This window comes from Mandrillus leucophaeus, unplaced genomic scaffold, assembly GCF_000951045.1.
Source record: "Mandrillus leucophaeus isolate KB7577 unplaced genomic scaffold, Mleu.le_1.0 Scaffold218, whole genome shotgun sequence".
In the NCBI taxonomy this organism is placed as follows: domain Eukaryota; kingdom Metazoa; phylum Chordata; class Mammalia; order Primates; family Cercopithecidae; genus Mandrillus; species Mandrillus leucophaeus.
Window position 1 is genome coordinate 852,658 of NW_012102232.1, and position 15,062 is coordinate 867,719.

A 15,062-nucleotide genomic window follows, 5' to 3' on the forward strand; every position below is an offset into this window, starting at 1 on the left:
AAATGTTCCTTCCTGAACTTTACACCAGCCACTTTCAGTCCTTGATGGGGAGGTTCATGCTGAGGTGTGCTATTCTCCAAGTCATGAACAGCCACTGCAGCAGAGGACAGGGACAGCTTATGGCTGTCTGCTCTATGCCCACAGCCCCATCAAGTTGTGCTTCCTGGATAAACTTGACTGGGTGTTGAAGTCATGAGAGACCTTACCATCTTTGGAGATAGCTACCATCATATTTTTCAGTCTGTGAGTTACAGACCACTTCCCGTGTGATACACACAGTACAGCCAGTGACAACTTTTTCACTGAGTCCTTGCATCAGGTCTTCAAGGAGGCTCTGAATTTCTGTCCTTGACAAAGGGTAAACCTCTTTGCAGACTTCTACGGTGTCTGGGGCGTGCTTCCTCATCTGAGTAGGTTGTGGAGGTGACAGCCACTGTCCTAACCATGACCCAAGTGGTGACTGGTAATGCCTGTAGTGCAACCAATGGTTATCCCGGAAACTCAGGATCATCATTCCGCAGCTTGAAGGCCTATGGATCAGCCAGGCCAAGTGATGCGACTCTTGAGCTGAGCCTGTGTGACTGGAGTATGCGGCACGCAGCAGGCATCTGAGGATGGAGCACATCCCTGGAGAAGCTGCGCAGTCCCATCAGGAGTGCAGAGGGGATAATGTGCCCTTCAGTGATTGTACAGACTTGCAGGGGATCATCTTCTAATTCCCCCACTGGCAGACAACAACAGAGAGGCTTTCTGCAGATAAACCTGACCTACGACTTCCTGGCCTATGGTGTCACAATCGCAGGATCCTTCAGGCTGAGATGCTCCTCTGGCACAGCAAGGGCTGGAGACACACCAGCTGGCAGTCAGCTCTTGAAGCCAAGGGTGTCCCTGGCATCCAGACCGTCCTCTTCCACTTGGGAGCCTGTCCCCCCTTACTAGGGGCCTGGAAGGATCTTAAGAATAATTTTGGCAGGTTTTGCCTGGTGGCAATTTCCATAACAGAGGTGGAAAGTACACACAGTAGGTAGCAATTGGCCAGAAAGCAGAACAAAAACTGCCAGACCTGCTGTGGAATAGTCCATAGGGCTCACCCAATAGCTGGATCAGAGCTAACTCTCATGATTCTCTCATAGAAGTGAGTGCCACTACTCACCTGCTTAGGCAAATCCCATCACCATCCCCAACTGTTGTGTTGGTGGGTGGGGTGTTTCCAATGGACCTAATTAACCAGCTCTTTCAGGAGGGACTTCTCCCTTTCCATCTGATTCTCCTCAAAGATAAGTCTTAGTCACCAACCGATGCTCAAGCAGTTTGTTCTGCTTATTCTCTTACAAGACGGACAGCAGATGCAGGCCAGATACAGCCAGGGAGTCAGATGACCAAGCCACCAGGAGGGTCTTCATCCGGAGACCAGCCTCAAGTTTGCAGGATCCTTCTCCTTTACTTATACCTGTATTCAGTCCAGATCAGTTACCAGATGTCTCTTTTCTGAAAGGAGTTTAAACTATTCTTATAAGGGGAAACTTTGTTTTAAGACTTATGAAAGCTGCATCTGTGCCGAGGTGGCCTTGTCTCCTGGAAATCTCCAGGCTAGGTTGTAGACTGCTGACACAGGCTGACACGGACAACACTGCTGACATGGAGTATCAGCCCTGTGAGACACCTGAATGAAGTTATGGCTACCCTTAATCTTATAGCCACAATATGCCACTTACAGTATGCTCCAGAGCGGGTTCAGACCACAAGATTTAAGGATCTTTCTAGATCTACAATCCTATGACCATCTTCCTTTTACTTGTAAAATAACACAATAACTGACCTTTAGTTACACTTATGAATAAACTGAAAAAAAAAAGTGGGGAAATTAATCTGAGAACTAACAGCAGTGAGAGTTAATAGGAAATTTTAAAAGCTGGAAGGAATAAATATGCTGGGTAAAAATTAAAAAGGTCAGAAATGAAGAAAGCATGAGAGGTGGTGGAAGAGAATATGCATGGATCTTAAGACGGGAAAAAGCTGGCCAGACACGGTGGCTCATGCCTGTAATCCCAGCACTTTGGGAGGCCAAGGTGGGCAGATTGCCTGAGGTCGGGAGTTCAAGACCAGCCTGACCAACATGGAGAAACCCTGTATCTACTGAAAATACAAAATTAGCCAGGCGTGGTGACGCATGCCTGCAATCCCAGCTACTTGGGAGGCTGAGACAGGAGAATCACTTGAACCTGGGAGGTGGAGGTTGCCGTGAGCTGAGATCAAGCCATTTCACTCCTGCCTAGGCAACAAGAACAAAACTCCATATAAAAAAAAAAAAAAAAAAAAAAAAAACGGGAAAAGGCAAACAAAGCCAGCAAAAGAAGTGTGCTGTGACAGCATCAGTTGTGATGGCATGATTGGGTGTACCTGTGATAGACATGGGGATGTGCCGCACAGACCCATGTTCAAGGAAAGACTTGCTGCCTGGCTGTGGAGGGCACAGATAGCAGGGAGCTTCCAGCTATAAGCTTCTTCAGGATCTCTCTCCACTGCAGATCTCCCTCCTCTGACCTCAGGCATGGCCCAACATCAGGTACTGAGCAAGGCAGAGGTATAAAGGCCCAGCCATTTCAGCCCAACTCAAACGGGCAATATGCATTCCACAGATCACCCCCAGGCTGAATGTAGCTTTCAGTTCAGCCAATCCTTCTGTCCAATCCTGCTTCCACCTTTCGTTGATGCCTAATAACCATCATGCACCCAAAACTCCATCTTAGCATCTGCTTCTAGAGAACCCAAGATGCAGCTGTTGGTACTAGGAGTGACCCAAGAAAACAGCAAATAAGATGGTGTTTCGGATCTCAATCACCTCCCAACAAGCAATGAAGATGCCATCACTGGTGGTAAGCGGAACACAGACAACCCCTGGCACCAGATGGCGAGCAAGTAAACTTTAAAGATGGTGAATTAGAAGCTGTACACTGGAAGCAGGCCAAACACCCAGGTGTTTAAAAATGGTAGCTATAAGAACAATGGTTATGATCCTTCAGGGATGGATGGCTGTCGCTAAGCACCACTGATGCTCTACCATAGTCCCCAAACCTTAGTCTGCCCAGAAATCACCTGGAGGGCTGGTTAAATCTCAGAGTGCTGTTCCCCACTCCCAGTTTCTGATTCAGTGGCTGGGATGGGCTGAGAATCTGCCTTTATAACAAGTTCCCAGGTGAAGCTTGTGTGAGTCTCAGTTGGAAGCCTTCATTTAGAGAACCACTGCACTATAGAAGTATAACAGCAGAGAAGGAGAAAAGACTATTGGAAACCAGATGTGAAAGCCAGAAGAAACTCTCACTACCTACAGTGCGAGGTCACAGCAAGGACCACGCCTAAGGCTTACCTGTGAGAGTGGCTGAACCTCAAAGGCAATTAACCACGGTCAGGGCCCAGGAAACCAGAAATGGGGACACTTAGGTTTTGACTCCCCAGATTCCTCTAAACCGTCTGACTGCAGAGATGGCACATCCCTCCCAATTAAGAGCAACTGCTCAATTGTGCCAGAAGACAATGGAAGAACCTGCAAGGCAACACTATGCCCCCTCACACACGCCTCAACCAGTCTCCCCTCCAGGCCAATACCTATAATTGGGGTCATTTCAGGGCCCCAAATGGGGAAGTGCTGGAAGGCAACAGATTATATTTCAAAAGAATTGCAGGAACTAACTAGCATGTAGCAACAGCCAGAGAAGTCTGCAGAGGACTTGATGATGAGAGCCCTTGATCAACAGGGCCAGAACATAAAATTGTTTAGAGAAGAGTATATTGACTTGGGAGTACTCAGGATACAACACCACCAGGGTATGTTGAGAACTCCCTACTAGCATGGCTCCTAAAAGCATGAAGAAGCAACAACCCACACTGAGCAAAGCTGAAATACCAGAATTGCCGTGGTAGACAGTGGAGGAAGGAATTCAAGGACTCAAGGAAGTTAGAATGGATACAGTATCTATGGCTGGAAAATATGCCAAACAATCGTGTTGCATGGGAAGCCCCAGAGGACACATTAAAACAAATGTGCAGGTGATAGGAGCACAAACATCATGAGGAAGATCAGTGGCGACCTCCTCTGCAGGCCAGGGCTGACCACAAAAGTGGTCAGAGAGCAGAGCTCGCCAGCAGTAACAGGGATGACAGAATCCTGAAACAAGAGATGCCAGGTGATAGGGCTAAGTACTGGAAGCCAGGCCACAGTGGCAGCCAAGGGGGTCTGACCCACAAAGGTCATGGAAATAGTTAATAGAACATGGTGTCCTTGGGTACAAAACAAGTGGGTAACCAACACGAGTACTACTTAGTTTGTACAAACATAAGAAACCAGGAATGGATAACCAAGAGACTGAAGGCAGGACATTCCAATAAACAGTCACACTATTCCTTGCTCAGTTCCAGAACTGATCACATTTTTTGGACTGAAATCCACTGACTAAAGAGGTGGTCAGATCCCAGGAGGAAGGACTCTGTAACAAAATAACAAGCAAAAACGGCCTTGACAACCCTGTCATTCCCCAAAGGGGCTTATGGCCGTTTACCTGGGGAGCTGTACACTGGGAAAAGAAGAATAGCAGACAGTTCAAGCCATGTTAGATGCAGTATCTGAATCATCATTGATACTTGGAGACTGGATACATCACTATGGTTCCCCAGTTAGAGTAGAGAATATGAGGCCAAGGTAATAAATGGATCTTGGTCAAGGTCTGACTTACAGTGGGTCTACTGAATCACAGATCTACCCAGTGGTCCTTACCCTGGTCCTTGAATGTACCACTAGAATTGACATTCTTGGCAGACCCAATGTGCTACTCAACACTGGGTCCTTGACATGTGGAATAAGAGCTATCCTAATGGGAAAGTCAAGCAGAAATGAAATTACCACAACCCCCATCAACCCAGGCATCAAAACCAATATTACACTGGAGGGATAGAGGAGATTAGTGCCACTCTTAAGGATCTGAAGGATATAAGGGAGATGGTACCGGTCCTATCTCTGATTAATTCACCTGTCTGGCCCCTGAAGGTCCTGAAGGATAACTGCAAACTACCACAAACTCAACCAAGCAGGAGCTCTGAGTGTAGCTGCCAGGCCAGGTGTTGTAGTTTAGCTGAAGCAGATATAAAGTATGTGGCAACTGATTAGGTGAATGGGTTATTTTCTATCCCAATCAGAAATAAGGATCAGAATGGTTCACAGACATTTATAGTTTTGCCCCAGGGCTGTGTTAATGCTCCCACCCACTCATAATACCAAGGAGTTCCCAACCGTCCAGGCACACTGCAGAACCTGCCCCTGCTGAGGAGAGCCCATGTGAGAAAGGGCCTCAGCTGTTCCAGGCTAGAGTATAAGCAGCACTGCTGCTGGGGCCATATGTTTCAGCAGATCCTACAGTGTTGGTGGGAAAAGATGCCAAAAGGAATCTGTGGCAGGCCACATTGGGAGAATCACAATGCTGGTCCCTGACGTACTGGAGCAAGACCTGCTATCTATAGTGAAGACGTATGTGCCTTTGAAAGAATATTCCAGATGTGCTACTTGGCCCTGATAGAGATGTAAGGCCTGGCCAAGAGATACCAGATACACATGTGGCCAGAATCACCCATCATAGGCTAAATTCTGTCAGTCCCACCAGGCAATACGGCATCAGCAACAATCCATCAAAAGGCAGGCATGGTACTGCCAGAGTCAAGCATACCCAGGAGCCAAGAGCACAAACAAGCTGCCTGGGCAGGTGGCCCGGATCCCCACAGCTCCACCACTGTTGCACCAGCTCCCCTCCCTCAGCTGATGACCTAGAGTGTATGGATGAAAGCAGGGGAAAAAGCCCAAGCTTGGTTTACAAATCGGTCAGTTGGCAAGAGTGGGTGAGCCAAAAACAGATGGCACTACAGCCTCATTCTGGGATGGTCCTGAAAGAGCGCTGTGGGGAAATCTCTCCCAGTGGGCGGAGTTTCAGGCAGTGTACCTGGTCATCCACTTTGTGTGGAAAGAGAAGTGGCCTGAAGTTAGAATAGAGAGGGACTCATGGGCAGAAGCAAGTGGTGGCCATGCCAGCTGGTCAGGGGCCTAAAAGAAAAGAGGACGGATGAGAAGGTCTTGGGGCAGAGACTTGGAGGTGGACAAATGGAAGGGAGCATGACGAGCTCTATCTCACACATGGAGGTCTGTCAGACAGCACCACCATGGAAGAGGTACCAAGGTACCAAGCAGACAAAATGACTGGGGCAGTTGGTGCCAGCCACCCCGACCTCAGCCACCCCAGAGCGACAGGAGGGGCACATGAATGAAATGACCACAGCAGCAGAGAGGAGGCTTCCCATGAGCCCAACAGCATGGACCCCGCTTATCAAGGCTAAGCTATATAATTAAGCTAACTTCCACTGCCAAACATCCAACTAGCCAGATACAATGACCCACGCTGAGTCCCCAGAATGAGACCATTCTTCCAGGAGACCAAACTGTCACCTGCCTTTCCTGCCTACGGGTCCCTAGCTGGCACCACTGCCCATCTCCTCTCCCTTCAAGGAAGAGCCTGCTGTCCAAATGTGCACTGTGTACTCAGCACACAGCCTATAGCTATTGGCTCCTTCAGGGTCAGCCTCAGCTGCAGAGCCCCCTCTCCCAGGGTCGTGCCCTTCCTGGGGCACCTTGCTGTGGGGACTGAGACAGATGGGGGTATGACGGCCATTCCAGCACAACACACACAAATTCTGATAAGCCAGGCCTGATCAGACCCACATCACAGGGGAATAGTTCCCACCTCTGCTCTTTTCCTGTCACAGGTGTTGATCCCTCATCAACATCTCAGAGCTCCCAACCTGAGGCATGTGCACAAACGCTCACAAGATGCCACCCTGTCCCACAATTCCTCGCTACACTTGCCTACTTTCAAAGACAAATGAGCAGAAGTGATGCAAGTATTTCAAATTATCAGGCACCATCCCCTAGTCTTTATTCCCATTATTATTGAGCCCTCAAACAAGTTTTAAATAGAAATTAAGGTTTTATGTATACTGTGTTTAAATATAATGCGCTGAATTATAAAGTGAGGAGCCTGGAATTAACAAAAATAGCTTATACAAATAAAAGATAAAGGGAACAAATGAGGGACAATAATTGAAAGGGACAGACTAACAGAGAGAAGACATGCACCTCAGAGCACTTTAGTAAGAGCATCTCTCCAGGGCCATTCATAGCCACTTATGATGAAACATAAAACTACAATATGTACAGTTGAAAAATACTTAAAATGGGAAACACATATCAAATACACCATGCCTATTTTAAATAATAAAACTACTAAAACTTTTGTTCATGTTTCCTCGAGAACATTCCCCACTCCACCCCCAAAACCCAAGTGCTTTCCTCCGCAATTATCAGTAACAGAGACTATCAGGGAATATGAAGAGAATTTTGATGGTATTATTTCATTTATGGGGGAAAGAACAGCAACAACATCTGTCTACTTCTGGCTTCTCGGCAATTACAAACATAATAACCCAAACCAGTTACCTCTTCTCCAGGATAAATGCTGTGCCTAATTCCTGTGCGTCTTGCCTTTGCGCTGCATTTGCAGAGTGGTCCATCATTCATCTGTCGGAAACACAATGTAATTCGTTTTTATTGGAGGGAAGAATCCACACCATGCACAATGATGCCTCCGAAAATGTGTGGGTTTTAATGTCATGAGCACTGAAGCTCTGAGAGGCTGTCACGGTTAGAAGATTAAACGGATGTTCCAAAACCAATAAAGCTGCAAACTCTCTATATTGTCTGATAAAGGGAAACTGTATGACAACCCTGCATTCCCGAGTTATTTGTGCAGCCAAGCAGAAAATATCAATGTCAGCACACTGTTTGCCCCCATCTTCTTCTACCAATTCCCAGGACATTTTTGTTTCCCTATTTCTTATCTCAAGAAAAATGACTCTTTCACAAAAGCAAATTTTATATCCCGGAGGAACACACAGAGTGTTTTGAAGGTGACCTGCGGATTCGATGTTTTGAAAAGAGAAACTGTAAGGTACCTCACTAGCAGAGAGAAGAAAATGCTACTAAGCCAGAAAAACTTCCCACACTGGTCAGGTTAGATTACATCTCTTTCCCTGAATTTGTTTTAGTGCCACAAACTCCGCCCACAAGGCTCCATAGGCAAGCAATTCTTCAAAATTTCTGGAACGGATGAGTGCTAAGCAAGGGGATGATAAAGAACAGCGGGTCCATGTGCTCAAGGAATATCTGTTCTAGACAGGAGAACAACATATATATGATATGCTTCATAATTTAAAAGAAAAAAAAATCACTCGAAAGTAGGTAATGCTGGGGTGTCAAACAGATGGGATGGACAAGAAAACAAGAGGGCTGCTGCACTAGAGGCACCAGCACCCATCAGAAAAGGAGAGAAGGCAGGAAGTCCACGTCATGCTCTGGGCCACGAGACCCATCTAAATAAAATGGACCATTTATGTGGGGGAGAAGACCAAAAGAAGCAGAACTAACATCAAAATCTGAAGGGCCTCACAAGCCAGGTTCATGAGTTCCTCTGGTACAGATGGTAATACTGAATGAAAAACAAGACCAGAGCTCAGATAGGGAAAATGAAGAAGTGGAGTTCCATTTCTCTTTCTCTGTAATAATTTAAAAATATAGGCTGGTCAGAGTGTAATGGTTTTTACAAATAATTGATCACAGCCAGTTAGACTTCTTCATTCCTTCTCCACTCCCACTGCTTCTTCACTTGACTAGCCTTAAAAGAAAAAATATATATACATATATACACACACATATTTCTTTAAAGTTATTGAGATTTATAACTCAGTATGTCCAATTAAAATGTAAAAGTCAGTAAGACTTTTTGAAAAAAAAGTGTTAAAGTAAAAAGCTGTAACTTTGCTTTAGCCTCTTGGAAAATCTAAAGATCCAGGTGGTACAGCAGAGGAATAATATTACTACGAAAAGAAAGATTCTGTTAAGACATTATCTAAAGTAACAGCTGGCAAACAAGAGATGTAACAGGATTTCATCAAAAGTCATAACACGGCTGTGCGCAGTGGCACACGCCTGTAATCCCAGCACTTTGGGAGGCTGAGGCAGACGGATCTGAGGTCAAGAGCTCAAGACCAGCCTGGCCAACGTGGCAAAACCCCATCTCTACTAAAAAAACACAAAAATTAACTGGGCGTGGTGGTGGGCGCCTGTAATCCCAGCTACTCATGAGGCTGAGGCAGGGAGAATTGCTTGAACTAGATATGCAGAGGTTGCAGCGAGCTGAGATTGTGCCACTGCGCTCTAGCCTAGGCAATAAGAATGAAACTCTATCGCGCAAAAAAAAAAAAAAGTTATAACACACTCCTAAGGCCGGGTGCAATAGCTCATGCCTATAATCCCAGCACTTGGGGAGGCCAAGGCAGGCAGATCACTTGAGGTCAGGAGTTCAAGACCAGCCTAGCCAACATGGTGAAACCTCGTCTCTACTAAAAATATAAAAATTAGCTGGGCGTGGTAGCACAAGCCTGTAGTCACAGCCACTGGGGAGACTAAGGCAGGAGAATCACTTGAACCTGGGAGGTGGAGCTTGCAGTGAGCTGAGATCACACCACTACACTCCAACTCCAGCCTGGGCAACAGAGCAGGAGTTTTTTGGAGACTCTGTCTCAAAAAAAAAAAAAAAAAAAAAAAAAGTTATAACACACTCTTAATGCCAGTCATGACTTCCGTGATGAAAAATATAAAAAATTAACTTAGTGCTCACTGATCTCCAGGGAAGTGGAGACATCCTACATGCTTGCCTTTTATCAAGGTCTGGGATCCTACATATTCAGCCCTTCACAAGGCTCAACTATACAGAGAACACAAAACCAGTAACACTAAACAGCATTACAGAGACTGTACACAAAGCACTGTTGAATTTCTGATAGAAACGGGTATCCACGGAAATCAGTGTAGAGGCTTCTTGTGAAACAGGAAAACAACAGTCAAGTAAAAAGACTAGAGGGCCAGGTGCAGTAGCTCACACCTGTAATCCCAATACTTTGGGAGGCTGAGGCAGGAAGACTGCTTGAGCCTAGGAGTTTTGAGACCAGCCTGGGCAACATAGCGAGACCTCATCTCTAACAAATAATTTTTTAAAACTAGCCAGGCAGACCAGGCGCAGTGGCTCACACCTGTAATCCCAGCACTTTGGAAGGCTGAGCCAGGTGGATCACCTGAGGTCAGGAGTTCAAGACCAGCCTGACCAACATGGAGAAACCCCATCTCTACTAAAAGTACAAAATTGGCCAGGCGTGGTGGCGCATGCCTGTAATCCCAGCTACTCGGGAGGCTGAGGCAGGAGAATCACTTGAACCCGGGAGGCAGAGGTTGCAGTGAGCCAAGATCGCACCATTGCACTTCAGCCTAGGCAATAAGAATGAAACTCTATCTCAAAAAAAAAAAAAAAAAAAAAAAAAACTAGCCAGGCATAGTGGGGCGCCCCTATAGTCCTAGATACTTGGGAGGCTGAAGCAGGTGAATCGCTTTGGCCTGGGAAGTCAAGGCTCCAGTGAGCCGTTATTGCGCCAGTGCACTCCAGCCAGAGCAACAGTGTGAGACCAGGTCTCAAAAAAAAAAACAAAAAAACCCATATATGGAGGAAGTTTATTTTAGGGGGGACAAAAATGTCCTAAAATTCAATTGTAGTGATAGTTGTGCAGCCCCATGAATATACTAAAAAATGCTGGATTATAAATTTGAGGTACAATTGTATCATATGTAAATTATAACTCAACAAAGCTGTTTAAAAAGAAAACCAAGTTTTAAAATGCATTGGCAGTTTTGCAAACATTTCTGCTCAATTCCAAGAGAGTAAAAGGAACACACAAAATACATTTCTCCCAGACATTCTATTAAAAAAAGATGGATAGCTGTCGTCTAACAAGAACCAGGAGAAAAGCATTTTAATTAATATAGAACATTATAAATTTACTCATGAAATATAAATTTTAAATTATCTTTTTATAGATATGCTTTATTATGCTTCCTAACTTTACATGCATTAAAGATACAATTTTTGTACGTATTATATATCTGTGTGACACAAATCTTTTTTAACAATGCTAATTTTATTATGTATTACTTCATATTAAGACAGTAATTAAAAATAAAAATAATTATGTCCACCTATTATGTCATTAGCTCAAACATGCTTAACAAGGAAGAGAACTTGTGACTGTTACCAACTAAAAAAAATGAAATTTTATAGGACTTATTTACTATTATGCAGCAAGATACCTTCCAGGTGAACTACTTCTAAAAAGACCTCCCAGTTCTCTCTCATCCTACCATGTGTCTTCTTCCATCTACTCCAAGTTTAATGAGGCAGGGCCATTACTCCACTCCCCAACACGGAATTTACAAACATCATCAAAAATGATTCAAGGGACAGCTGCTCTGGTGCTTATGCTTTGGAACTGAACCCGAAGCTGAAAAAAAACAGCTCTGAAGGACACAAGCCTGAGAGTAAAATTCAGTTTCAATACAAGGCAACATGCATCTTCTGAGCCCAGAGCAATAACCGTTATGTCTGGGTTTGCAACCTTCACAGCAAGGGCATAAAAACACGCACCTGGCCTGGATCGTTGTACCAAAGTTCATCATGAAGCCGGTCAGGGTGGGCCTTTTTGCGTTTGATTTCTGCAATGACGTCAAAAACTTCAGAGTCTGAGCTGCTAGAACAGGTGCTGTCCTCATCAGACTCACACTCGGATTCACTGGAACTCTCTAACAGGGGTTGGGAGAAAAACACAGAAACTCCTCATCAGACTCACACTCGGATTCACTGGAACTCTCTAACAGGGGTTGGGAGAAAAACACAGAAACTGATGGAATTAACAAACTGGGTTTTTTTCCTTTTTTTTTTTTTTGGAGACAGAGTCTTGCTCTGTCACCCAGGCGGGAGTGCAGGGTGTCTCACTCTGTCACCCAGACTGGAGTACAGTGCATGATCTCAGCTCACTCCAACCTCCGCCTCCCAAGTTCAAGTGATTCTCCTGCCTTAGCCTCCCGAGTAGCTGGGATTACAGGTGCCCACCACCAGACCCAGCTAACTTTTGTATTTTTAGTAGAGACAGGATTTTGCCATGTTGGCCAGGCTGGTCTCGAACTCCTGACCTCAGGTGAAACGCCCGTCTCAGCCTCCCAAAGTGCTGGGAGTATAGGCATGAACCACCGCATCCGGCTGACAAACTGGTTTTTGTGGAGACTTCCAAATGACCTAAACCTCTAAAGGTAAGAAGAGTTCTTTATTCTTCTAGAAAATACTTAAGGGCCTACTCTACACCAAATACTCTACTAAGCAATACCACAAAAAAAAAAAAAAATAGACAATGCTAAGTCACAATCTAGTTGGGGAAACAAAGAAAATAAACATCTTTAGAGAAAAAGTAAGACTCAATGAGCAATGTCAGATAAAATGAAAAACCATAGTAGTAGTATGTAGTTTAACACTTGAGCTATGTAATGATCCACAAAAGGGCTGTTTCACTGGGATCCAGAAAGGCTGGTGATAATTTCAAAGAAGGAGCACATGTGACCCAAGCACTGCAACGGGATGGGAGAAGCATGATAAGGAGGAAAGAAGAAGAAAGAAATGAAGAGGGAGCACCATAGGCAAAAGCATGGAGCTAAAAATACAGTGGACTAGCTAGAGCGCGGGCCACACAGAAAAACACTGGGAGGTTAGGGCTGGGAGTGCTGAGAATGCCACAGTGAAGGCTGGGAATGCAAGACCAAAGACTTGACATTTTTTTCCCTCAATAACAGCAAGAGAAGATGTTAGTCCTTAAAGTGACTGAATGAAAACAGACACAGACTTACGCTAACTGAAACAAGCCAGTCACAAAAAGACAAATATACATGATTCCACATATATGAGATACCTGAGAGTCAAATTCATAGAGAAAGAAAGCAGCATAGTAGTAATAAGGGAACAGGGAATTGGGGTCTGGGGAGTTATTCCTTAACAGGTACAGAGTTTCAGTTTTATGAAAGGAAAATAGTTCTGGCAACTGGTTGCAAACAATGTCATGTTGAACCCTATTGAACTGTATGCTTAAAAATGGTTAAGATGGTAAATTTCATATTATGTGTATTTACCACCATTTTTTTTAAAAAAGACCTAGAAGTTAATCCTACATAGTGAGATTCCATCACTACAAAAAGAAAAATAATTAGTTTTTAAAATAAATTAATCCTATAAGAGATTAACGTAGTAGTAGCATAATAAAATCCAACATGGAGTTGTATTTACATGTACTGCATGAGATAGATGCTACTGTCATCCCTATTTTACAAATGGGAAAAATCTGAGATGGAGACGAACTTCTGGACCAAGGTCACATATCAAGTAGGTGGTAGAGCAGGGATTCAAATCCAGGCCATCCAGCTCCCGACTCAGGTGCCTTTGCCCAGTATGGATAACTGCCTCTCAGCATGTGGGATGTCATGGAGGTGGGCAGATGAGAGCCAGAGAGAACATGCAGGTAAATGCACACTGAATGTCTCATCTGTGCACGGCATTCTGTTAGGGTCTAAGGATACAAAGTGGTAAAAAGTAATTTCCATCCTCAAAGATCTCACCACCTACTTGGAACCTCAGAACACACAAATGAAAAAATAGACCACTTTATGAAAAAGCTATGCAAACTGTCTACACGAGTGGAAACCTTCAAACAGAGCTGGGCTATAGTCGTCGTTTCCCTCATCAAACCAGGCACACCTGGCAAAGGAGAGGGCCAACGAAGGACGTCTGTCCTCATGAGAGGCAGGGGGCACAGGCTCCTTCGTTTGGAAAGATGCTGAACTCTTCTGACTGGACAATCTCTAAGGGGCACCCTTGTTGGCAAGCCTTGCAAATGAGATCACGGCTGTATTCTGTCAAATATAACTACGGAAAAATATGATCAAAAAGAAGGAAGTTCCACTTCTATGTATCTTACTGACTGTAATTAAGAAAAATAAAATGAAAAAGAAGAAATCTCAGTGTGGGACTCTCAAGGGTATTTCCCCAAAATTCAGGAATGAAGCTATAACAGCAACGGTCTCAGACTAGTTAATGACTCTGACTCACCTAAATCTTCATCGAGCTTCGTCTTCGGAGGTTCCCACGGAGGCCGAGCAGCTTTGGCCTTTTCTTGCCTGCTCCCCAACTCCTCCTCAAATTTGTCATATAAGTCACGAAGCCTACTTGTTCCAACTACTGTAGAATCTCCCTTTTAAAAATAAAGGATCACTATTAGGAACTATATCAATAACAACCATATCAAAGATATGTAAGATCTCACAGGTAATCAAAGCATTTTTAACAGCAAGATGCTATTCTTCAACCCTCAATTTAACAAACATTTAAAAACAAAACGCTCAAGTACTGGCAATCATACTATGAATCAAACACACACTTATCGCTGACACAGTCCTCAGGTAAATGTGCCTTGCCAACATTTAGAAACATTAGAGCAGGCCAGGTGTGGTTGCTCATGCCTGTAATCCTAGCACACTTTGAGAGGCGGAGGCAGGAAGATTGCTCGAGGCGAGGAGTTCAAGACCAGCCTGAGCAACATAGCAAGACCCTAACTCTATGGAAAAGAAAACAATTAGCCAGGTGGTATGTGCCTGTGCTACTTGGGAGGCTAAGGCAGGAGAACTGTTTGAGCCCAAGAGTTGGAGGAAGCAGTGAGCTATGACTGTGCCACTATACTCTAGCCTGGGTGACACAATGAGACCTCATCTCAAAAAAAAAAAAAAAGAAAAGAAACATTATAACAGTTCATCTACGCCCTCTTAACATGACATTTTTTTAAAAATCATGACCTCAGAGAATCGTAACAACTGACACCAAATACCCCCCTAGGGAAGGTACACTTCCTACTGAAAAATCACTGATAATCTGTCTTCTCCTATACTAATCCAACAAGGAACAAGGAATATCATATATATCCTCTTTGTCTCTCTCTCTCTCTCTCACACACAAACACACACACACTCATGCCTTAAACACGAGGATATAAAA

At 44.5% G+C, this 15,062-nt stretch overlaps 1 protein-coding gene across 1 annotated transcript in view; it reads right to left on the bottom strand.

The window, feature by feature from the left end:
• DROSHA (drosha, ribonuclease type III) overlaps positions 1–15,062 on the bottom strand; it is a 154,771-nt gene that overhangs the window by 119,357 nt on the left and 20,352 nt on the right. The window contains exons 8-10 of the mRNA XM_011980812.1: positions 14,124–14,265; positions 11,622–11,776; positions 7,532–7,612 (exon numbers count right to left, since the gene is read on the bottom strand). Of these exons, the coding sequence (XP_011836202.1) occupies positions 7,532–7,612; positions 11,622–11,776; positions 14,124–14,265 (378 nt within the window). The remainder of the gene's footprint in view (positions 1–7,531; positions 7,613–11,621; positions 11,777–14,123; positions 14,266–15,062) is intronic.